At 43.2% G+C, this 26176-nt stretch overlaps 1 protein-coding gene across 1 annotated transcript in view; it reads right to left on the reverse strand.

The window, feature by feature from the left end:
- Window positions 1–26176, reverse strand: part of LOC124606656 (proton-coupled folate transporter) — a 329568-nt gene that overhangs the window by 89120 nt on the left and 214272 nt on the right. Inside the window, exon 6 of the mRNA XM_047138661.1 lies at window positions 18815–18916. Within this exon, the coding sequence (XP_046994617.1) occupies window positions 18815–18916 (102 nt within the window). The remainder of the gene's footprint in view (window positions 1–18814; window positions 18917–26176) is intronic.

Consider the following 26176-nt stretch of genomic DNA (forward strand, 5'->3'; position numbering starts at 1 on the left):
TGAAATTACGTGTAAACTTTGTTGCAAGTTACTAGGTGATCTCATTATCAAATACTGGACGACTAAATCAAGGGTATTCGCGTGTCGCAGACCACGGTGCTTCTTCACTCCCACACCACCACTTTTATACATAGGTGGTTCTTACTACCACAGTGGTTATTTCCAGACAGAAGTGATACGTGTACCAAATTTGGTCGAAATCGATTCAGTGATTTAAGAAGAGTTATGGAACATACATACACTATGTGATCAAAAGTATCCGGACACCCCCCAAAACATACGTTTTTCATATTAGGTGCATTGTGCTGCCACCTACTGCCAGGTACTCCATATCAGTGACCTCAGTAGTCATTAGACATCGTGAGAGGATAGAATGGGGCGCTCCGCGGAACTCACATACTTCGAACATGGTCAGGTGATTGTGTGTCACTTGAGTCATACGTCTGCACGCGAGATTCTCGCATTCGTAAACATCCCCAAGTACACTGTTTCCGATGAGATACTGAAGTGTAAACGTTAAGGGGCACGTGCAGTACAAACGCGTACAGACTAACCCCGTATGTTGACTGACAGATGGTTCAAATGGCTGTGAGCACTATGCGACTTAACTTCTAAGGTCATCAGTCGCCTAGAACTGAGAACTAATTAAACCTAACTAACCTCAGAATATCACACACATCCATGCCCGAGGCAGGACTCGAACCTGCGACTGTAGCGGTCGCGCGGTTCCAGAGTGTAGCGCCTAGAACCGCGACGGCCACTCCGGCCGGCTGACTGACAGAGACCTCCCACAGTTGAAGAGGGTCGTAATGTGTTATAGGCAGACATCTATCCAGACTATCACACAGGAATTCCAAACTGCATAAGGATCCACTGCAACTACTATGACAGTTAGGTGGAAGGTGAGAAAACTTTGATTTCAAGGTCGAGCAGCTGCTCATAAGCCACACATCACGCCGGTAAATGCCAAACGACGACTTGCTTGGTGTAAGGAGCGTAAAAAAAAAAAAAAAAAATAAAATAAAAAGGCTCTGAGCACTATGGGACTTAACTGCTGAGGTCATCAGTCCCCTAGAACTTAGAACTACTTAAACCTAACTAAACTAAGGACCTCACACACATCCATGCCCGAGGCACGATTCGAACCTGCGACCGTAGCGGTCGCGCGGTTCCAGACCGTAGCGCCTAGAACCGCTCGGCCACCCCGGCCGGCAGGAGCGTAAACATTCGACGATTAAACAGTAGACAAACATTGTATGGAGTGCCGAATCACGGTACACAATGTGGCGATCCGATGGCAGGGTGTGGGTATGGCGAATGTCCGGTGAAAGTCATCTGCCGGCGTGGGTAGTGCCAACAGTAAAGTTCGGAGGGGGTGGTGTTATGGTGTGGTCGTGTTTTTCATGGAGGGGGCTTGCACCCCTTATTGTTTTGCGTGGCTCTATCACAGCACAGGCCTACATTGATGTTTTAAGCACCTTCTTGCTTCCCACTGTTGAAGAGCAATTCGGGGATGGCTCTGGCTCTGAGCACTATGGGACTTAACTGCTGAAGTCATCAGTCCCCTAGAACTTAGAACTACTTAAACCTAACTAACCTAAGGACATCACACACATCCATGCCCGATGCAGGATTCGAACCTGCGACTGTAGCGGTCGCGCGGTTCCAGACTGTAGCGCCTAGAACCTCTCGGCCACATCGGCCGGCTCGGGGATGGCGATTGCATCATTCAATACGATCGAGCACCTGTTCATAATGCACGGCCTGTCGCGGGTTGGTTACACGACAGTAACATCCCTGTAATGAACTGGCCTGCACAGAGTCGTGACCTGAATGCTATAGAACACCTTTGAGATGTTTTGGAACGCCGACTTCGTGCGGCCCTCACCGACCGACAACAATACCTCTCCTCAGTGCAGCACTCCGTGAAGAATGGTCTGCCATTCCCCAATAAAACTTCCAGCACCTGACTGAACGCATCCTTGCGAGGGTGGAAGCTGTCAATCAAGACTTAGCCTTAATGACAGCTTCCACTCTCGCAGGCATAGGTTCAATCAGGGTGGGCTAACACCATATTGAATTCCAGCATTACCGATGGAAGGCGCCACGAACTTGTAAGTCATTTTCAGTCACGAGTCCGGATACTTCTGATCACGTAGTGTACATACATTTTTGTAACATGTATGAGTATGGATGTAATGTAGATAGTGTTGCTTCTCGTATTGTGTGTGGTAGCACTGAAGTACTGATCACATGCATATCCAAGTACATGCCAATTTGAGGTTTGTTTCATGCCACCTCATAATTTTACCATTTTAAATGTCAGCAGGTCGTTGTCGGCTGAACTCATGTTGCCCGAATATCTACATTTCATTAAGTGACCGTGCTGTCCTCGGCATTAACACTGAGAACACTTGAAAATGCCTGCACATGGCTGCGTGCATAAACCCAAACACAGTTGGCCACTGAAGAGAAGAATTCAAATAAAGATCCAATCAATGCTGCGGAGCAACTCGAGCGTTCCAAGGAATAACAACTCAACCAGCCTGTTACGACTAAGACAGTATCTTCTGAAGCGACTCAAACTTTACTAGATCTTACAGGCAGTTATTTGTAATTCTCATAATTAGGTACCTTACTGTTATTTTTGTGTCATATTATTCAGCACTTCACAAGAACTCAATAGAGGCCTTAGCAGTTTCGACAGGATACCTAACAAGCATCTTCGCAGCTCCGGTCAATAATACAGGCTCGTCTTGGACATGGGCCAACGAGACCACGCGCTGAGGAAGACACGAGGTAGGCTCTGCAAAACACAGTGATAGTCTAAACCAGTAACTGTGCTAAGAAATAAATTACTCGAGCACTGGAAACGTTTGAAAGAACGCGACGTATTCGGGTATGCACATGACTAACACGAGAAAGCTGTAATAAATGCAGCACTGCAAAGAAGTTACAGTTTGATATTTCTGTATTTCCTGAGTTATAAGCAAATAGGAGATTCAGATAAAAGCTTACTTAGACCGTTATCTTCTCATTTATTTGCAATAGCGAGGGACGTAGCAAATGACAAAAAAAACTATATCTCTTTGACATGCCGGCCGCGGTGGTCTAGCGGTTCAGGCGCTCAGTCCGGAACCGCACGACTGCTACGGTCGCAGGTTCGAATCCTGCCTCGGGCATGGATGTGTGTGATGTCCTTAGGTTAGTTAGGTTTAAGTAGTTCTAAGTTCTAGGGGACTGATGACCTCAGAAGTTAAGTCCCATAGTGCTCAGAGCCATTTGAACCATTTTTTGACATGAGCGGTCGTCTTACAAAGACTAAAAATATGGGTATTAGGCGAAATTATTGGCATTATACAAATTTAGACTAAGGTGAATATTCCAGTTTCTGAAATTTACAACACCATGAAGCAATAACCAAAAATATCCTTTTCGATATATGACCTATACGGAAATAAATAAGTGATTAAATGCACTGAGAAATAAAATGAACTTCCAAGCTCGAATTCTATGTTTAGCAACGTCGTGACGCACTGCGATAAAAACCTCTACACCTGTGGTATCGAATCAAGCAGGCTTTTATTCTGTCCGATGAATGGCGTTCAAGTTAATTCCTACTTTAGACCAATTTCAGCTGTCATGGTCAGAGAAAGAGCGCCGTAACCAAATCCCCTATCGAGGAAATATCAGTCATACTGAGTGGTCAACACGGCCTTTTTGGACTCGTTTTACACAACAGACAGCTTTCCATACATTGCTAGCAAAATTCAGTCCATTGGCTAGTCCGGGACAAGATAATGAGAGCCGTGGATTTATCCGGCCAGAAGAGAAGGGAGTCATTAGCGACACTATTACTGTGGTGTCACCGCCAGACACCACACTTGCTGGGTGGTAGCCTTTGAATCGGCCGCGGTCAGTTAGTATACGTCGGACCCGCGTGTCGCCACTGTCAGTGATTGCAGACCGAGCGACGCCACACGGCAGGTCTAGAGAGACTTCCTAGCACTCGCCCCAGTTGTACAGCCGACTTTGCTAGCGATGGTTCACTGACAAATTACGCTCTCATTTGCCGAGACGATAGTTAGCATAGCCTTCAGCTACGTCATTTGCTACGACCTAGCAAGGCGCCATTATCAATTGCTATTTATCTTGTGATGCATGTACCGTCAGACCGATGTTCGCCAATTATGGATTAAATTTAAGTATTCCCGCAGCTACATACGTTCTTTGCTTCTATAACTTCCTTTACCTGTTCGAGACCTCACGCCAGCCTGCATGAGCTTAAATGCGTGCCTTCGGCTACCCGTCACAGTGGATTGGCTGCCTTGCCAGTCCACAAGAATTACCTTAATTTTGCACAACCCTAAGAACCCATTAAAACGATCAGCACTTGAGTTGCATACACGTTACAACAGGTGATGCAGACACGGTCCTATTGGAGTTGATAAGTCCCTTGACTTCCTGCGAACTGACTTACCCTGCCAATTATAGTACGACGTACAGTTTAAAGTGTATTCCGAACAATGGCACAGCTTTTCACACAGAACTCAGTAGGACAGGGAGAAAAAAATTATGAAAAGAAGTGGGTACTGTTGTAACGCCGGAAATGCATATCCTCCTATTTCCATCTATTGTACTATTATTTTTTTCCTTGTTTTGTTACCTCAAGATATGACATTTCTGTCTCTTTATATATTGTAAATGTTTTACTGTTTGTATATATATATTTATGCACTTATGTCGATGTATAATTGGTTTGTTGTGTAAAGAGTATTTGTATTTTTACGCTGGGTCTTGCCTAGGGAAAACTGCTATCGAACGATTACATCGATAGGTCGTGTGAAGAATCAAAGTTTGTAGGATCTTTGGTAGTGTTAACTCTGCCGCGTGGAGCGCGGGCGGAACAGTGGAGAGTCTGGCGGGAGTAGCGAGTGGAGCAGGTGGTGTGACGCTCCCGCGAGTTGCCGCGCTTTCGGGGTTTGGCAGCATGTAATTGCGCTCGACTCGCGATGATAGTTTCTGACATGGTGTCGCGGACGGGAAGCATTAGCTGGCGCACATCAAGAGCCCGTTTCGCCTGGTGACCGTGTCGAGAAGAAGGCGCGCCAACATCCAGCTTCTGCAACAGCGACGGCCGACAATGAGTGACTGTCGCCACCTCCTCGATCGACGGCTTCAAACCTTCAATCAACCAACAAGGAAGACTAAAAGCACGTAAAGTTTCAGAACTGTATGGCAGACCTCAGCTTTTCAAATTGTTCCATTTGCCTCGCAAAATTACAGCAACTTAGCATGAACCTTTGTTGCTCATTGTCCCAATTGCATTACCAAGCAAGGTCCCTTTCTTTTCCGGAATGAACCCGAGTATCGTTGAAATTCAGACGCCAGCATTAAAGTAACATCATTTCACTGCTTTAATCTCAAAGGTATTCATAGCTGGCTTCAATATTCAGATTACACAAGCACAAATTAAGAGTGCGAGTTTTGTTATCGTATTTTAGCTTACCTGTGACTGCAGCTCAGCTTGGTACATACTAAATTTTACTATTGTTAATTGTTCAGGATCATTTAATTCAAGTTCAAAGTTAAATCTCTTATTTCTAAATTGCGTAGATTCAAGTAGTTTTTGAAATGATTGTTGAGGTAGTCCAAGACTAACCGTATTTTACTGAATTTCGATGTGCTTCAGAAAGAAAGCTCACTATTAACTTCAGTCACTAAATTAACTTTCGATTTTCCGGTTATTAATTCTTTTGCTAAATTAAGTCAGGGTGTAGCGAAATTTATTACTTCTGACAAACTTTCAGTTTTCACACTACACGTGTCAACCTTCAGTTGCCACGCTTCTAGTGTTAATTATATGTGTAATAACCTTTCTTTTTCAGTTACTATAGTAATTGTCCTTAGGACTGGCGACCGTGATTTCCCCCAAATCTCAAATATCTAATTACCGCTAGTTAATTGTTAACGTAACGGCCGCACATTTACTTTCTTTATTAACTTTACCCCTTTTCAAAATTAATTTCCACCAGTTTCATTTGCATTTTTCCTTTCATTTAGATGTAACCCTTTCCTCCCTCTTTACCGATAGGTTAACTTCGGTGACGATTGCTTTTCCAAAACTCCCATTAGGTACACGCGGTTTCATTTTTCACTGTCATTAAGGTCGGTAAGTGAGGGGGAGGTTACACGTGGCGACCGTGACAGGACAATCTTCAAATTTGAGGTTGTTCTGGACACGAATTTTGCATTGTGCAAATCTCGTAACAAAGTACTGGTTACGTACAGGCCGTTTCTTCAGCGAGTAATCCTAATTATATTTGAGATTTGTCATTTATATTGAAAATTATTAAAATGAGTGAAGGCAACAATTACCAAAATTTGGTAGACTTGGATACGGAACAATCGGTCGAACAGTGGGAAACGCGCACGGCGGTTCCCATTGTTCAGGGGCAGGCGGCTAGCATGAAAGACGCGACCGCCGAAACGCCACAAAGAGCAGAAATGGAATTCCAAACTTTAGAAAATGTTTCGGAATCGGAAGCGAAAATCAAATCTGTACCCCTTGATGATGAATACGGGGGAACATATATAGAGGAACCAGCTACGGAAGTAAAACCGGTAGTCTCCGGGAATTTAACTGATTTATTGAATGTTTTGATTAATGAAATCAAGAGTCAATCGGCAGAAATTATAGCTCTGTCTGCCAAGCAAGAAGCTCAGTCTGAAAAAATTGAACGAAAGCTAGACAATCAGAACAAAGCTATTAATGTTGTTAATAACAATGTTGGAGTTGTTAATACAAAAGTTGATAAAATCAAAGAAGATATTGTTGTAATTAATACCGAAATCGGTAATCTTAAACAGGAAATGATAGGCGTTCAGGCGGAAATTGCGAGCATAAATACTCGTTTTGATTCCGAAATTAGCAGAATCGAGAAAAGTGTAGGAGAAGCAGTTGCTCCGATCATCGAGAATAAGGTGACGGAACAAATTCAATTAGTGAAAAAAGAGGATCAACAGAAGGTGGAAACTTTAAAGGCTTTAGTGTCCGAAGTAGACACTAAAGTGAGGGAGCAGGCTAATACCTGCGAAGAGAAAAAGAGGGAAGTGGAAACGCTTGCGACAACCACTTGCCAAGTAATTACGAGAGTGTCGGAATTAGAAAAGAAATTTGATGAAAAACAGAGCTATGTGCCAATCTGTGCACATAGTTCGGAATTGTTGACGAAAGAGGAGCGGTTCGACCCCTTGAAAAAAGGCGGTATACACGCGACGGATTTCATTAAGAATTGTGAAAGAGTTTTACCCAGATCATGGACTAATGAGAGAAAAATTAATGCGGTTATTGATGTGCTGGCTGGTGATGCCAAGCGTTGGGGCTTAAACCTCAACATTACGAACCTGACTTTTGACGAGTTTAAAAATTTGTTTCTGGCTGAATACTGGTCAGAGCAAAAACAGCAAAGTGTCTGGCGCGAATTTGTTGTATCGAGGCCTTTCGATGCGAATTCGCGTGGCTCGATGAAGGAGTTTTGTGAGGGCTGGATCCGCAAGTTGGAATATTTGCGTGATCGCCGCACGGAATCCGAAATAGTCTGGGAACTCTACAAAAAGCTTCCAGATGATACAAAACGCTATGTAGGAAGCAATTACAGGACAATCAATGATTTCCTGGAAAGCGTTGAGGACGAGGACAATTGGCGCAATAATCGCGACAGTGGTGGAGGCCGTGGTAACAACAACAGGAATCACAACAACGATAACTATGGGAATAATGCATACCGCAATCTTGGCAGCAATAACAAAAATGGTTCGGACCGTAATAACAATCGGTACAATGCAAATAATAACAGGAATGACGGAAACCAGTATCACACTAACGTGATACGGGCTTCACAGAATAGTAATAACGCCAGAGGGTGTGATCAGCCGCCTCAGCAGCATCCGGGGAGCGTATCTGCTGGGACGAGACAGGGAAACCATTAGCCGCGCCGGTGAGGGGCCGACCGGGCGTGGAGAAATTTTGGCGGCCCAATAACAGGAGAAAACCCAGGTGTCGTCGTTCTGAAAATTCCGTATGGAATAATCAACGGCGGGAGAGTGTGCCAGTGTTAGGAGAAAGGAGTGCGCCCACAAGTAGTAAATCAGCTGTATACATGGCAGCAGAAAATACATTCACTGTCAGTGAGAACAATTTAAGTAGTGTTCCGGAAATCGATTATAAAGTGGCAGCTGTAATACCCACAGCGGAACTGGAGATTGAGTTTAAGAATGATTCGCAATTGTTGAGAGAAGATCAGATGTCGGATAACACGTCCGTCATTGAGCGAGGGGATGCAGAGAGGGATGAGGTCTGGTTACGGCAGTTCGGTCGCTTATACGACGAACTAAGAGATTATAGGGGCCTGTACGGGAGAAGTGTTTATAGGGAGCGCGGGCAGGATTTGCCGCGTCTCGTCCCACAGGAGGATAGTAGTTGTGAAGTGATAGAAAGTTCTGGCCCTAACCGGCAGACTTTACTAGAAATAGTTGATGTTAATGGGGAGCACGAGCAAGATGCGTCGTGTTTCGTCCCGCAGGAATTGAATGTTGAAGTAGTAACGGAAAGTTCTGGCCCTAACCGGCAGACTTTACCGAAAGTTGTAGTGGTAGAAGTAGCCGACCCATCCGACGCAAACCTCCAGTTCAAATATTGCGAGAGTATTAAGGAGAAAGATTACGAAAATTTTAGTGATAGCCGGACACGATTGGTAGAAAAGCACGTAGATTACAGCGTGTACGAGGTTAGAGCTGACGTTATACGGTCAGACGGTAGCAGTGTGGGTTGCGCAGATCCAGAGGAAGTAATTTCAGATGCTACTGGGCACATTCCTCCAGGTAGATTGGCAGATGAGATCAATCTGGCTAAAGAGGAATCAACGAAGGTGACAACTAGTGAATTGATAGCAAAGCAACACTCACTAGTTGACGAGTTACAGGAAAAGGTTTCGGTATTGGAGGCGAAGCTACAGACTAAGCCTCAGGACAAACTTGTTGAAATTAAAACTGTATGTGAACAGAGGCTGAAAAAGCCGCCAGATAAACCGGATTTAGGATCAAAGCCGGATGGTTTTTTCTGGAATGACCTGGATATAGACGAGGATTTACTGTGGGAAAATAAAGAAACAGTCGAGGACAAGTGTAGACAGATAGTAGTGTCTGTTAATATGCACGACCTACAACTAAACGTGTTGATTGACACCGGTGCAGAATTGAGTGCTGTATCTGGGAAAATATTTGAGTTACTGAAAGACAGACCTGGCATCGTAGTTATGCCAGTAACAGGAGTGAAAATTATCGGTGCTACTGGGAAGGCCAGTAAACCGGTCACAAAACAGATTTTTGTCAACTTCGAGATATGTGGGGCACGATTTGAACAAGAGTTTGTCGTCGTGCCAGACTTAACTACGGAAGTAATTATCGGGTTAGATTGGCTATTAAAGTACCGTGCAGTGATTAACTGCGAAAGCAAAACGTTGACATGTACGTCCCAAGATAAAACAATAGTAGTTAGTTTTGACGAGGCAGGAGACGGTGTGCATAGGCAATACCAGCCTATACACATTGTTAACTGGCCGGATGGTATTGACGTAGGTATGAATTTGAACTACTGTAATGTGAGGAATCTCGGCATTGACAATAATGTAGAAAGTGAATTGGAAAGTATTGTGGAAGGTGTGTCAAACGTAACACACGAACAAAGACGAGGCCGACTTTCCCGTACCTACTGCCATCACAACCATAGGGCATGGGGCAAATATGAAGCAGAATTTAAGAGAATTATGAACACCTTGAGACATGAATCTACGGGATTTTCTCCAGAGGAAATCCTGTTGGATGACAGAAGTAAAAGTTTAGTGGAAGTGGTAATCAAATTCCCTCCACGGATTGACATTAGTATTGGTGTGAAAAAAGATCGTTTGCGAGAAGTAACGAAGCTAAAAGCTGATGCTCGCATACGTCGTCATGACGCTAAAGCGCGTTTTGCTAAGTTTGCAATCGGAGACTTAGTACTTGTAAAAGCTCATGAGAAATCGAGCGAGATAGACCATGAAATCTCTAAATTTAAGTTTGTTTATAATGGACCATATAAAGTCATTGGTATACCTCACACAAATGCTTACGGAATATTGTAGACTTGAAATTGTACCAACCAAGGATTGATTAGTACCACAGATAGGGTAATTTGCACAGTATGTAGATATAGAGTGTAAGATTTAAGGATGTGCCATGTGGCGATGCTTTTGCCTGACCTAGAGGTCATTAAAGAAGTTGTAATTAATAAGTAATTTATGTTGATTAAATGATTTAAGAGTTACTGAATATTAATCAATTTAAAAATCCAAGCTGCTAGTTTAAGTTTTCAGCTGAGTCACAGTAGATTAAGCATTGTAAATATGATTTTGTAACTAGCTGTAAGATTCCATAAATATGTGATTTACTAGTCATTGCCGATGTACTTAGACGCTGTTTTAAGTTTCAGGCTAGTACATGCGTGTGATGATGGACAGTGTTGAGTTATCCACTGTGATAGTGTTTATGGACTCCTTGAGATTACTCGGGAGTGAGTTTTTCCGAAAGAATTCATTGGAACGGACGTTCTGGAAACGCCGTCACAAGGGCGAGTGAGATCAAGCGTGCCGCACACGCGGGCGCAACAATACTGGCGAGGCGAGCCGCTGTCGGCTCTTGTGCCGCTGTTGGCTCTTGGGCCGCTGTCGGCATTCTTTGTACTTGCGAGTACGGAAGGCGGAATTGTTTTTCTTCCTGGACAGCTAAAAGAATTCTACTGTCAATATTTATGGTTTTTTCGATCTGATGTGTATTATTTTCTTGTTTAGCGTTAAGTAGATTCTCGTGACGAGAATATTAATTATGAAAAGGTTATATAAAATGTGTAGTCTATTTAATTATTTATTTGCGTATTTTGATCTACCTGGTTTTATGACCATGCAATCTAATTAATTTTGCAAATAGTATTCCATTCCTCAGAGTGTTACGAATTTTAATGATTTTGGAATAGCTAAACCATTTTCTATATTTTCTATGAATTTTAATATGTTGTCAACCTGTTTTATTTTGATCAAGATGACAGAGTGGAATAAGATTAGGAGTGTCTCCACTCAATTATTATGGTCTAAAAAATTGATTTATGGTTAATTAGATGAATGCTAAATTTTGTTTATGTTTTGAGCATATGCATTTCCGCTGTTTCTTTTTTGGGACATTTTCTGAGTCTGTTTACGTTACACGAACATCCTCAGACAATGTGGGGCACGTGTAACGCCGGAAATGCATATCCTCCTATTTCCATCTATTGTACTATTATTTTTTTCCTTGTTTTGTTACCTCAAGATATGACATTTCTGTCTCTTTATATATTGTAAATGTTTTACTGTTTGTATATATATATTTATGCACTTATGTCGATGTATAATTGGTTTGTTGTGTAAAGAGTATTTGTATTTTTACGCTGGGTCTTGCCTAGGGAAAACTGCTATCGAACGATTACATCGATAGGTCGTGTGAAGAATCAAAGTTTGTAGGATCTTTGGTAGTGTTAACTCTGCCGCGTGGAGCGCGGGCGGAACAGTGGAGAGTCTGGCGGGAGTAGCGAGTGGAGCAGGTGGTGTGACGCTCCCGCGAGTTGCCGCGCTTTCGGGGTTTGGCAGCATGTAATTGCGCTCGACTCGCGATGATAGTTTCTGACATGGTGTCGCGGACGGGAAGCATTAGCTGGCGCACATCAAGAGCCCGTTTCGCCTGGTGACCGTGTCGAGAAGAAGGCGCGCCAACATCCAGCTTCTGCAACAGCGACGGCCGACAATGAGTGACTGTCGCCACCTCCTCGATCGACGGCTTCAAACCTTCAATCAACCAACAAGGAAGACTAAAAGCACGTAAAGTTTCAGAACTGTATGGCAGACCTCAGCTTTTCAAATTGTTCCATTTGCCTCGCAAAATTACAGCAACTTAGCATGAACCTTTGTTGCTCATTGTCCCAATTGCATTACCAAGCAAGGTCCCTTCCTTTTCCGGAATGAACCCGAGTATCATTGAAATTCAGACGCCAGCATTAAAGTAACATCATTTCACTGCTTTAATCTCAAAGGTATTCATAGCTGGCTTCAATATTCAGATTACACAAGCACAAATTAAGAGTGCGAGTTTTGTTATCGTATTTTAGCTTACCTGTGACTGCAGCTCAGCTTGGTACGTACTAAATTTTACTATTGTTAATTGTTCAGGATCATTTAATTCAAGTTCAAAGTTAAATCTCTTATTTCTAAATTGCGTAGATTCAAGTAGTTTTTGAATGATTGTTGAGGTAGTCCAAGACTAACCGTATTTTACTGAATTTCGATGTGCTTCAGAAAGAAAGCTCACTATTAACTTCAGTCACTAAATTAACTTTCGATTTTCCGGTTATTAATTCTTTTGCTAAATTAAGTCAGGGTGTAGCGAAATTTATTACTTCTGACAAACTTTCAGTTTTCACACTACACGTGTCAACCTTCAGTTGCCACGCTTCTAGTGTTAATTATATGTGTAATAACCTTTCTTTTTCAGTTACTATAGTAATTGTCCTTAGGACTGGCGACCGTGATTTCCCCCAAATCTCAAATATCTAATTACCGCTAGTTAATTGTTAACGTAACGGCCGCACATTTACTTTCTTTATTAACTTTACCCCTTTTCAAAATTAATTTCCACCAGTTTCATTTGCATTTTTCCTTTCATTTAGATGTAACCCTTTCCTCCCTCTTTACCGACAGGTTAACTTCGGTGACGATTGCTTTTCCAAAACTCCCATTAGGTACACGCGGTTTCATTTTTCACTGTCATTAAGGTCGGTAAGTGAGGGGGAGGTTACACTGTATCCAGAACTTTGTATTTGTTGAAACATCTCGGCACATTAAAACTCTGTGCCGGATCTGGAATCGAGCTCGGATCCTTTGTCTTTCGCTGGAAACGCTCTTACCGACTGAGCTATCCAGGTACATGTCGTGATCCCTCTCATCTTTATTTACGCCATTACCTCCCTCCTACTTTGTACGCACTGTGTAACGCGCACTTAGCCACCGAGTTACACTCACTAACCGGTAAATAATAAAATAATCTATGTTTACAAATTAATAAGTAATATTAATTTATCATTGCTTAATAAAGTACACAGACTTTTAAAATTTCAAAACATGGGTGGCGTTCTCGCTTCCCGTTCACGGGGTCCCGGGTTCGATTCCCGGCGGGGTCAGGGTTTTCCCTGCCTCGAGATGACTGGGTGTTGTTGTGTCGTCGTTGTCATCAGCATTGATCCCCATTACGGTCGGAGGAAGGCAATGGCAAACCACCTCCACTAGCATATTGCCCAGTACTGCGGTGCGGGTCTCCCGCATCGTCCCCTACGCTTCTCGGAGTATGGGACCTCATCACCATCTTCCAGTTAAAGGTTCCAGTCGTACTATTAGTTTATAGTAGGCATACACTCCAGCGCGACGGAACGCATAGACACACCTTGCTTGTGAAGTTTCGGAATAGTATACAGCGTGAATCACTTAAAACTTCCACCGCAAATATTGCGGAAATGGAAAGTGTTGCTGATACGCGGTTTTAACAGAATGGATTTTAGTCAGCGGCTCGTATTGTTCGCCAACGAATAGATTGTAATAATACTTGGAAAGCGTTTTTTTGCTCAAACAGGCACATTTTTAAATCGAATAATGCCGATTGACATTAACGAACTAAAAGTAGGGTAAATGAGGACGTCAGTGGTGTTTGTTGCAGGGTTCTAGTGTGTGTCGTTTAGGATATGTATTTTGAAAAGTTTCCACACTGACACTTCTTATATGCAATTCAATCTGCGTAGTTGCTAGGTACGATGTTGTTATGTCTGCTTAAAGTGTGCTTGTGTGTACCTTGAAAGCATTGCGACTTGCTAGTCATTTAGTGAGTAACGGTCCAAGCAGTAGGTTGAGAGTGGACGATGGGATTTACCAATGGAGAAAAAGCCGACATGCTCATTATGTATGGAAAGCGTAGGAAGAACGCAGTTCGTCTCGGCAGTTATTTATCAAACTCTTCAACCAGTTACGTAAAAGTAGTAGTGTAACACATAGACAACGTAACAGAAGTAAACAAGTGACGACAGAAGAGGGGGACATTACTGGTAATGTTCTTGGTGCTGTTGCAGTTGATCCACACGTTAGCTTCCGCGCAATCGCACGAGGAACTGCAATACGTCACGCAAGTGACCTTTGCATTCTGCATCGTCATAGGTCCCATACCTATCACATCTTCCTCCATCAAGAGCTGCGTGGAAACGATTATGAGAATCGTGTTAACTTCCGTACATAGACACTACAACAGGATACTCCAGATGTATCGTGTATCTTGTTTAGTGATAAAGCCACATTTGAAACTTCCTGGCAGATTAAAACTGTGTGCCGGACCGAGACTCGAACTCGGGAACTTTGCCTTTCGCGGGCAAGTGCTCTACCAACTGAGCTACCCACGCACGACTCACGCCCCGTCCTCACAGCTTTACTTCTGCCAGTACCTCGCCTCCTACCTTCCAAACTTTACAGAAGCTCTCCTGCGAACCTTGCAGAACTAGCATTCCTGAAAGAAAGGATATTGCGGAGACATGGCTTAGCCACAGCCTGGGGGATGTTTCTAGAATGAAATTTTCACTCTACAGCGGAGTGTGCGCTGATATGAAACTTCCTGGCAGATTAAAACTGTGCGCCGGACCGACACTCGAACTCGGGACCTTTGCCTTTCGCCGGCAAGTGCTCTACCAACTGAGCTACCCACACACGACTCACGCCCCGTCCTCACAGCTTTACTTCTGCCAGTACCTCGTCTCCTACCTTCCAAACTTTACAGAAGCTCTCCTGCGAATCTTGCATTTCATTCTAGAAACATCCCCCAGGCTGTGGCTAAGCCATGTCTCCGCAATATCCTTTCTTTCAGGAGTGCTAGTTCTGCAAGGTTCGCAGGAGAGCTTCTGTAAAGTTTGGAAGGTAGGAGACGAGGTACTGGCCGCGAAAGGCAAAGGTCCCGAGTTCGAGTCTCGGTCCGGCACACAGTTTTAATCTGCCAGGACGTTTCATATCAGCGCTGTAGAGTGAAAATTTCATTCTAGAAACCACATTTAACAATCACGGCCAGGTAAAGCCGCCGAAACATGCACTAATGGTCTGTTGACAGTCCCCGTTGGCTTCGTCATGTGGAACGCCAGGGTTCATGGAGGGCAAACGTGTGTTGTGGGATTGTCAACTATCAGCTGATAGGATCGTTATCCGTAGACGGAACACTGATGGTGAACGAGTACTGCAGCCTCCTAAAAGACCATTTTCCACGGATGCTAGAAGACATTCCTTTGTAGATTAGGAGGAACCTGTGGTACTAATATGATGGCTGTCCAGCCCTATTACAAGAAGTTCTACAGCATGTCACCACGATTTGTTTCCAAAACGTTTGCTTGAACGCAGCGAACCTGTAGCTTCGCTGGCCCGCTCCCCGAACCTGACGCCTGTAGACTTTTTTTCTGTGGGGAAAGTTGAAAGACGTTATCTATAAGATCATACCAAAGCAACCGATGATATGCAACGACGTATTACTGCAGCCTGCCCCAACATCTCCGCTGAAATACTAGCGTGCGTGCAGCATTTGGAAACGTATATTGCCGCTGCCTGAGTTCATTTTGAACACAATCTGTGGTGGTCAGTTGTCTCGTTACTGGTCAGAATCCACACAACTAATGTATGCACTTGTGTTATTCTTTAGCGTGTGCCACCAAGGTATTGCGCAAGTGTTGGTGTGGGAACTTTTCAAAATAAGATATCTCGTAAATGACTCGCTCTGGAATCCTGCGATAAACATCACTGACAGTCTGATGTACCCTACTTTTAGTCTGTTACTGTCAATCTACATCTATACTCCGCGAGCCACCTTACGGTGTGTGGCGGAGGGTACTTATTGTACCACTATCTGATCCCCCCTTCCCTGTTCCATTCACGAATTGTGCGTGGGAAGAACGACTGCTTGTAAGTCTCCGTATTTGCTCTAATTTCTCGGATCTTTTCGTTGTGATCATTACGCGAGATATATGTGGGCGGTAGTAATATGTTGCCCATCTCTTCCCGGAATGTGCTCTCTCGTAGTTTCGATAATAAGCCTCTCCGTATTGCGTAACGCCTTTCTTGAAGTGTCCGCCACTGGAGCTTGTTCAGCATCTCCGTAACGCTCTCGCGCTGACTAAATGTCCCCATGACGAATCGCGCTGCTTTTCGCTGGATCATGTCTATCTCTTCTATTAATCCAACCTGGTAAGGGTCCCATACTGATGAGCAATACTCAAGAATCGGACGAACAAGCGTTTTGTAAGCTACTTCTTTCGTCGATGAGTCACATTTTCTTAGAATTCTTCCTATGAATCTCAATCTGGCGCCTGCTTTTCCCACTATTTGTTTTATGTGATCATTCCACTTCAGATCGCTCCGGATAGTAACTCCTAAGTATTTTACGGTCGTTACCGCTTCCAATGATTTACCACCTATGGCATAATCGTACTGGAATGGATTTCTGCCCCTATGTATGCGCATTATATTACATTTATCTACGTTTAGGGAAAGCTGCCAGCTGTCGCACCATGCATTAATCCTCTGCAGGTCCTCCTGGAGTACGTACGAGTCTTCTGATGTTGCTACTTTCTTGTAGACAACCGTGTCATCTGCAAATAGCCTCACGGAGCTACCGATGTTGTCAACTAAGTCATTTATGTATATTGTAAACAATAAAGGTCCTATCACGCTTCCCTGCGGTACTCCCGAAATTACCTCTACATCTGCAGATTTTGAACCGTTAAGAATGACATGTTGTGTTCTTTCTTCTAGGAAATCCTGAATCCAATCACAAACCTGGTCCGATATTCCGTAACCTCGTATTTTTTTCACTAAACGTAAGTGCGGAACCGTATCAAATGCCTTCCTGAAGTCCAGGAATACGGCATCAATCTGCTCGCCAGTGTCTACGGCACTGTGAATTTCTTGGGCAAATAGGGCGAGCTGAGTTTCACATGACCTCTGTTTGCGGAATCCATGTTGGTTATGATGAAGGAGATTTGTATTATCTAAGAACGTCATAATACGAGAACACAAAACATGTTCCATTATTCTACAACAGATTGACGTAAGCGAAATAGGCATTGTTCCATTTTAAAAAAAAGTGTATGTCTACACAAGAAAACATTTGCTAAGTATTATTACAATCTTTTCATTGGCTAAAGATACGAGCTCCTGACTACCAATCCATTCTGTGGGAACTGCACGTCAACAGCACTTTCCATTTCCGCAATATTTGAGGAGCAAGTTTTAGGTGGTTCGTCCTGTATGAAATCTGGGAACCAATGAATTCATGACAGTCACAAACATGGCAGCATAGAGCGACATGACACAATCTGCAAGACGCTGTTAGTAATTTTCTCATTAAACTGTTCAGTGATGTTCTTGATACAAATTTAGAATCAGGTGGTTACCAGCAACTGTTACATTTCTTCCTCATAGCCGTTTTTTTCTGAAAGTACTTGGGTAATCCCAAAAGTAAGGTCTCCTATTTTTTTATAAGTGCATAGACCCGTTTATTTCTACAATGGTTTACATCAGTTTACAGCTTGAACATTTAGCTATTTTTCGACACAATCACCATTTATGTCGAAGCATTTTTGTAGACGCTGTGGCAGTTTTTGTATGCCCATGTCATACCAGCTCGCCGCCATGCCAAAAAAAAAATGTCAAATGTGTGTGAAATCTTATGGGACTTAACTGCTATGGTCATCAGTCCCTAAGCTTACACACTACTTAACCAAAATTATCCTAAGGACGAACACACACAGCCATGCCCGAGGGAGGACTCGAACCTCCGCCGGGACCAGCCGCACAGTCCATGACTGCAGCGCCCTAGACCGCTCGGCTAATATCGCCGCCATGCTATTCAGAAGGTTATGAACCTCTTCTTTCACCTCGTCGTCGGAGGTGAATCGCTGGGACCACAATTAACGCCGACAGGTACTGTGAGACTCTGAAAAAACTGAAACGGGCCATTCAGGACCGGAGAAGAGGAATGTTGAGCAAGGGCGTACAATTTCTCCATGACAACGCTCGCCCACACATCGCTCGGCAAACTGTTGCTCTCCTGCAACAGTTTCAGTGGAACATAATCACCCTCCCACCCTACAGTCCTGACTTGGCGCCCAGGTTCCCTAGGTTAAAAGAACATTTGGCCGGAAAGCGATTCAGCTCCAACGACGAGCTGGTATGACATGGGCACACAAAAACTGTCACAGTGTCTAAAAAAAGGCATCGATAGAAATGTTAATTATGTCGAAAAATAGCAAAATGTTCAAGCTGTAAACTGATGTAAACCATTGAAGAAATAAACAGGTCTATATACTTAAAAAAAAAAATAGGAGACCTTACTTTTGGGATTACACTCGTAATATACCACGCCCTACGCTGAGTTTCAAAAACATTCATAGAATTTAAAAATGTTGCAAAATTAAAAGCGCTCGGAGAAATGAAGTGGGAGGATGAATCAGGAAGAGGAGCAATCTGATACACAGTTGTCTCGCAACAAGTTACGGACCACGCTCAATTAATTCCCGAGTCTTTTCCCATAGAAGCAGGTTTCCTGTCCAGAACAGAACACCCCCTTAACGACAATACATGTACATGGAGCTTTAAGCAGTTTAAAGCTAAACATTACTCACCCAACACATAGGCAGCAGACTGGAAGGTCTTGAAGTCACTGTACACGTCAGCTGACCAGTGGAACACCAGCTGCGTGTACAGGTACATCATGTTCTTCTCATCTGGAACAAAAGCGACACAAAATTTACAACTAGTTTGGCGTCCAGGCTGCCTTGCTCATTTACCTAGCGATCAGATTCACTAAACAAAGAAGCGGGGTATAAACTGAGGTGGTACAAATAACTTAGGGATCTGTTTATCAACATTAAAATGGTTTAACGTTGAACATTACGAATACTCGTGTACGGAATGGAAATTCTTGCATGCCTGTCATCCTTGCGCAATGTGTCAACAGCGCTCCAGTTGTAGGTTATATACCACCTATGTGACTACACTGCAATTTTAGATGTCGAAATACAGGGCTATTACAAATGATTGAAGCGATTTCATAAATTCACTGTAGCTCCATTCATTGACATATGGTCACGACACACTACATATACGTAGAAAAACTCATAAAGTTTTGTTCGGCTGAAGCCGCACTTCAGGTTTCTGCCGCCAGAGCGCTCGAGAGCGCAGTGAGACACAATGGGGACAGGAGCCGAGAAAGCGTATGTCGTGCTTCAAATGCACTCACATCAGTCAGTCATAACAGTGCAACGACACTTCAGGACGAAGTTCAGCAAAGATCCACCAACTGTTAACTCCATTCGGCGATGGTATGCGCAGTTTAAAGCTTCTGGATGCCTCTGTAAGGGGAAATCAACGGGTCGGCCTGCAGTGACCGAAGAAACGGTTGAACGCGTGCGGGCAAGTTTCACGCGTAGCCCGCGGAAGTCGACGAATAAAGCAAGCAGGGAGCTAAACGTACCACAGCTGACGGTTTGGAAAATCTTACGGAAAAGGCTAAAGCAGAAGCCTTACCGTTTACAATTGCTACAAGCCCTGACACCCGGTGACAAAGTCAAACGCTTTGAATTTTCGGCGCGGTTGCAACAGCTCATGGAAGAGGATGCGTTCAGTGCGAAACTTGTTTTCAGTGATGAAGCAACATTTTTTCTTAATGGTGAAGGGAATAGACACAATGTGCGAATCTGGGCGGTAGAGAATCCTCACGCATTCGTGCAGCAAATTCGCAATTCACCAAAAATTAACGTGTTTTGTGCAACCTCACGGTTTAAAGTTTACGGCCCCTTTTTCTTCTGCGAAAAAAACGTTACAGGACACGTGTATCTGGACATGCTGGAAAATTGGCTCATGCCACAACTGGAGACCGACAGCACCGACTTGATCTTTCAACAGGAGGGTGCTCCACCGCACTTCCATCATGATGTTCGGCATTTCTTAAACAGGATATTGGAAAACCGATGGATCGGTCGTGGTGGAGATCATGATCAGCAATTCATGTCATGGCCTCCACGCTCTCCCGACTTAACCCCATGCGATTTCTTTCTGTGGGGTTATGTGAAAGATTCAGTGTTGAAACCTCCTCTACCAAGAAATGTGCCAGAACTGCGAGCTCGCATCAACGATGCTTTCGAACTCATTGATGGGGACATGCTGCGCCGAGTGTGGGAGGAACTTGATTATCGGCTTGATGTCTGCCGAATCACTAAAGGGGCACATATCGAACATTTGTGAATGCCTAAAAAAACTTTTTGAGTTTTTGTATGTGTGTGCAAAGCATTGTGAAAATATCTCAAATAATAAAGTTATTGTAGAGCTGTGAAATCGCTTCAATCATTTGTAATAACCCTGTACGTCTTATACGGGTCATCTTACTCCTTTGGGGTCAAAATTATGCGGATACTGGAGGGTAATAAACCGAGAATTTTGAGGTAAGAAACCAACTGTTGGAAACACAAGCTTCAACCGATTTGAGACTTTGAATGAAAAATGTGTGTTCGTGATGCAATCTTGATAAATACACAATCGTCATTGACGTGTTCACGACGGATATTTTGCTGTGGTGATGCATGGAGTCGTTGACGAATGAAAATCCTGTAGAAACTGAAGCGAAACTGGTTACTATGGTCCTGGCTGTCTGTCACATTCTGCACCAGACTACAGGGGCACTTGAGACATTGTGGAAAAATTTTATGATTTCTTTGTGGCTGGTGGTTGCCACTTAGCACAGTTGCTATCGTTTTCAGTTCTTGCTGCCAATTGGCAAGGATTAATAGTTTCCATCACAATATTCCTTTTAGGATCCTCTGCCGTACGTATAATTTTTATCCTAAAATTTTTGGACATCATTGTTTACATTTACCCCTACATTACGATAGCAGTATTCTCTGGATCCCGAGAGGGATCTCTCGGACGTACAGCTGAGTCAAAAGAAGCATATTTTATTTGGGTGCAATACAATGAAATGAATCAACATCATGTAATAGCACTGTATTACAGTACTAACGATAATCATAAAATATCATACGCCATCAATTTTTAGTTTCTGTGACACCCTTCAACTGAGTAGAACCTGTTTCCAATAGAAAATTCTTAAAATCAATCTCAAGCTCCGTCATATTACTTAGAAGACATTTTATAGGTTGTTGAATGCATGTATGCCCACGTACATGTCTCCTTTCTATACTAATTTTACATTCCTGAATCCTTGAAAAGATCGTTTTTCAAGTAAAAAGAAACATTGGTAATGATAGAAGACATTAATGAATATATATTCTGTGAAGTAGTTGCCAAATTACCACCTTTTGAAGAGGTTTCCGCAGGATGTTCTAGAACACGAGATATAATTATTAAAACACGTTTCTGTATTCTGGAAATACAATTTCTGTAATCTGAGTTTCCTCAAAACTGATTCAGTTACTGACTACAGATTGGAAATGTGCAGAATCAACTATTTTCTTCATTCATCTAACCACAGACATGTATACCGCAAATGTAGTTGACTAGGATGCATATTATTTCTAGGGTATGGATTTTACAATTGAAGCTATCTGTGGTCCCAAAAACTTAAAAAATTTCTACTTCCTGCATTTCACAATTTAAGTACACTATTATGTAGTTTTTGATGCTCTAAAAGAAGTACTGAAACGTAATTACGGAGATTTGTCAAAATTTAAATCATAATCCATCAGCCATGACCGATTTGTTGACTTTTCTGATATTTAGTTCGGTGCCTTTTCAATAAGGAAACTGGTATGACTTTTTATTCATATGCTTTTATCACTTACGTGTAACAGAAAATAGAACCATGCAGCATACGATGAATGACTGATTTAAATTTTTAATGCTTATTACTATTTGACCGACATGGAAGATACATTCTGCTTTCTGTAACGCAGATGAGATGAAAACCATGAATTTTCTGTGCTTACTATTCTATAATATTTTTTAACTATTGAAAGATAGCATTATGGAGTACACAAACAAAAGTCTTGGCCAAGCCCGAAAATTGATTATTATTTAGCTGCGCTTCCGTATGTCTATTGGAAAAAAGAAACAGTGCTACATCACTAAATGCCAGTAAAGAGTGAACATTTTTGTTAGATCTGGAAAGCGTAAAACGGAGCATAATCTGTCGCAACTTATCGGGAAAACACCATTTTAAGGATAAAACACACAGAAATAGACATACCTGAACAATTTATTCACATTAAAAGTTAATATTCTATCTAGAAAAATATTCACATACAAAGTTTATGGCACTGTAAGGTCATAAAAAAAAAACAAATAATATTTTAGGGGGAATAAAGAAATCTGTTAATGTTAACACAAATTTATTTTCTGATAAGGTGTCCCATACAACTTCTGAAGCACTCCTCTGATAGTGCTTTGGAAAATTTGTTACATCACATCACCAAAAGAGGGAAAATACCAGGATGTGATTGTTAGGAGCCACATATCACAGGGGTCGCTACGTATGTTCGCTCCTCCATGGAACATATCGACCTGCTCAAGACTTCCGTCACTAACATCACTCTTGAAGTCGCTGTCAAAGTGGGAGGAATAACTTTCAGTAACATATATAACCCGCGCCACCGAACGGACACCTGAAACTCTGCCGCTACAACCCCCACCCTGCGCTCCATTTGGGGAACTTAGCAAGCTGGGCCGAAGGTAATAATCTACAGGGTGTTTCAAAAATGACTGGTATATTTGAAACGGCAATAAAAACTAAACGAGCAGCGATAGAAATACACCGTTTGTTGCAATATGCTTGGGACAACAGTACATTCTCAGGCAGACAAACTTTCGAAATTACAGTAGTTACAATTTTCAACAACAGATGGCGCTGCAAGTGATGTGAAAGATATAGAAGACAACGCAGTCTGTGGGTGCGCCATTCTGTACGTCGTCTTTCTGCTGTAAGCGTGTGCTGTTCACAACGTGCAAGTGTGCTGTAGACAACATGGTTTATTCCTTATAACAGAGGATTTTTCTGGTATTGGAATTCCACCGCCTAGAACACAGTGTTGTTGCAACAAGACGAAGTTTTCAACGGAGGTTTAATGTAACCAAAAATGGCTACCAGAGTTTTTCACTGATGTCATGATGACAATCTCGAACGGAATGACAAAGTCCAATGTCAGCCGAGAAAGCAAGCAACGATCCAAAAAGCTAGCATCCGATAGCCCTTCTTAGCTCAATATACAATCTTCTTGAAAGAGGCATCTATAGAAGAATCTCGGCTATAACACTTGAGAAAATTCCTGTTGAAGAAACTGGTTTTCGTCCAGAACGAAGCTGTACGGACCACATAATGTCACTCACAATCTACATACAGAAGCAGGCTTTCAAAAGAATTTAAAACGTTAACTGCATTTATAGATTCTCGGCAACTTGCAATATGGAGACACGGTCTTCTCTAAAAATACATTCAAATAATCCCACGTAGAAAAGCAGCACAACTTATTAATAGCGTGCTTGCTGGAAGGTCATTCCGGATCAGAGCTCTTCAAAGACGTTAAATGATGGACTACCTCAAGTATCTGTTCTCAACCCCACTCCTTTTTAATCTGTACATCTCCGATATGCCTGAAACCTGGAACTAGATCTCGCTAGTTCGGATACGCCGATGACTGGGTGTCGGCAGTGGGACATCGAAATTTTGAAGAAAGCGAAACCATGTTAACTTGATCTAGCGATAGCGTGAACATACTTTCGCAGATGGAGACTGAAACCAGACCCCACCAAGACAGAGAGAGCTTGCTTTCATTTGTGCAACAGAAGTGCGATTAGACAGCTCCAAGTCTATTTTGATGACCGATTACTCCAATATAATCAGCACAAAAAACATCTAGGGGTTACATTGGACCGATCACTGTCCTACAAGAAGCACCTGGAAAACACCGCTGCGAAGGTACGAACTAGGAACAACATCCTACATAAGTTGTGCGGCACAGTCTGGGGTTCCACTGTTGAAACTCTGCGTGCTTCAGCATCTGGACTTGTCTACTATATCGCAGAGCATGGTCTTCCTGTATAGCTCAATAGCGTACAAGCATAAACTCTAGACGCACAGCTGAACAACACAATAGACTTATCAGTGGTACATTAACATCAAACCCTGTCGAAAGTACGTCCATACTGAGGCACATTCCGCGCCACGGATTCCGATGAAAAGCACCTCTACTCCGTGAGTTTAAACGCATACAAAGCAATCCACAACTCTCTGTCCATCACGATGCGGTTATCCTAGAAAGAAATCGGCTTCGATCAAGCTTGCCCTCCACATTGCCATAATTTGCCCTGCATAAGAAAGAAACTCCCTGCCTTTTGCCAATGACGCAGAATACGGACACTTTTTAACAGTATATGCACCAATGATGCCGAAAACATAGACTTTCTTTACAGATGGGGTAAGGCTCGATCTCCAAACTACGATTGTGAAGCAGCCAGGCAAACCGTTCGTCACACAGTTACAGAATGTCCCAAGAGGACCTGTCGTGGTACTTCCCACGATTTTCTAACGGCAACGAACGACACAACTGATTATATGTTGTTTTGTAGGGCGGGCAACCACAGCCAAACTTCGGCATTTTTCGAAAGAGAATTCCGCACTGGCTGTATCAATGACTTTTATTAAATCTACAACCGGTTTCGCACCACTTATCGGTGCCTGAGGATGCAAAAACAACTGATTATATTAAAAATTCAGATGTGTGTTTGTAGATTACATGTGTTCTAGTTTCTATTATACACTACTGGCCATTAAAATTGCTACACCAAGAAGAAATGCAGATGATAAATGGGTATTCATTGGACAAATATATTACACTAGAACTGATATGTGATTACATTTTCACGCAATTTGGGTGCATAGATCCTGAGAAATCAGTACCCGCAACAACCACCTCCGGCCGTAATAACGGCCTTGATACGCCTGGGCATTGAGTCAAACAGAGCTTGGATTGCGTGTACAGGTACAGCTGCCCATGCAGTTTCAACACAATACCATAGTTCATCAAGAGTAGTGACGGGCGTATTGTGACGAGCCAGTTGCTCGGCCACCATTGACCAGACGTTTTCAGTTGGTGAGAGATCTAGAGAATGTGCTAGCCAGGGCAGCAGTCGAACATTTTCTGTATCCAGAAAGGCCCGTACAGGACCTGCAACATGCGGTCGTGCATTATCCTGCTGAAATGTAGGGTTTCCCAGGGATCGAATGAAGAGTAGAGCCACAGGTCGCAACACATCTGAAACGTAACGTCCACTGTTGAAAGAGCCGTCAATGCGAACAAGAGGTGACCGAGACGTGTAACCAATGGCACCCCTTACCATCGCGCCGGGTGATACGCCAGTATGTCGATGACGAATAAGCGCTTCCAATGTGCGTTCACCGCGATGTCGCCAAACACGGATGCGACCATCATGATGCTGTAAACAGAACCTGGAATTATCCCAAAAAATTACGTTTTGCCATTCGTGCACCCAGGTTCGTAGTTGTGTACATAATCGCAGGCGCTCCTGTCTGTGATGCAGCGTCAAGGGTAACCGCAGGCATGGTCTCCGAGCTGATAGTCCATGCTGCTGCAAACATCGTCGAACTGTTCGTGCAGGTGGTTGTTGTCTTGCAAACGTCCCCATCTGTTGACTCAGGGATCGAGACGTGGCTGCACGATCCGTTACAGCCAGGCGCGTAAGATGCCTGTCATCTCGACTGCTAATGATACGAGGCCGTTGGGATCCAGCACGGCGTTCCGTATTACCCTCCTGAACCCACCGATTCCATATTCTCCTAACAGTCATTCGATCTCGACCAAGCGAGCAGCAATGTCGCGATACGATAAACCGCAGTCGCGATAGGCTACAATCCGACCTTTATCAAAGTCGGAAACGTGATGGTACGCATTTCTCCTCCTTACACGAGGCATCACAACAACGTTTCACCAGGCAACGCCGGTCAAGTGCTGTTTGTG

The sequence above is a fragment of the Schistocerca americana genome, chromosome 3 (genome assembly GCF_021461395.2).
Source record: "Schistocerca americana isolate TAMUIC-IGC-003095 chromosome 3, iqSchAmer2.1, whole genome shotgun sequence".
Lineage (NCBI taxonomy): Eukaryota > Metazoa > Arthropoda > Insecta > Orthoptera > Acrididae > Schistocerca > Schistocerca americana.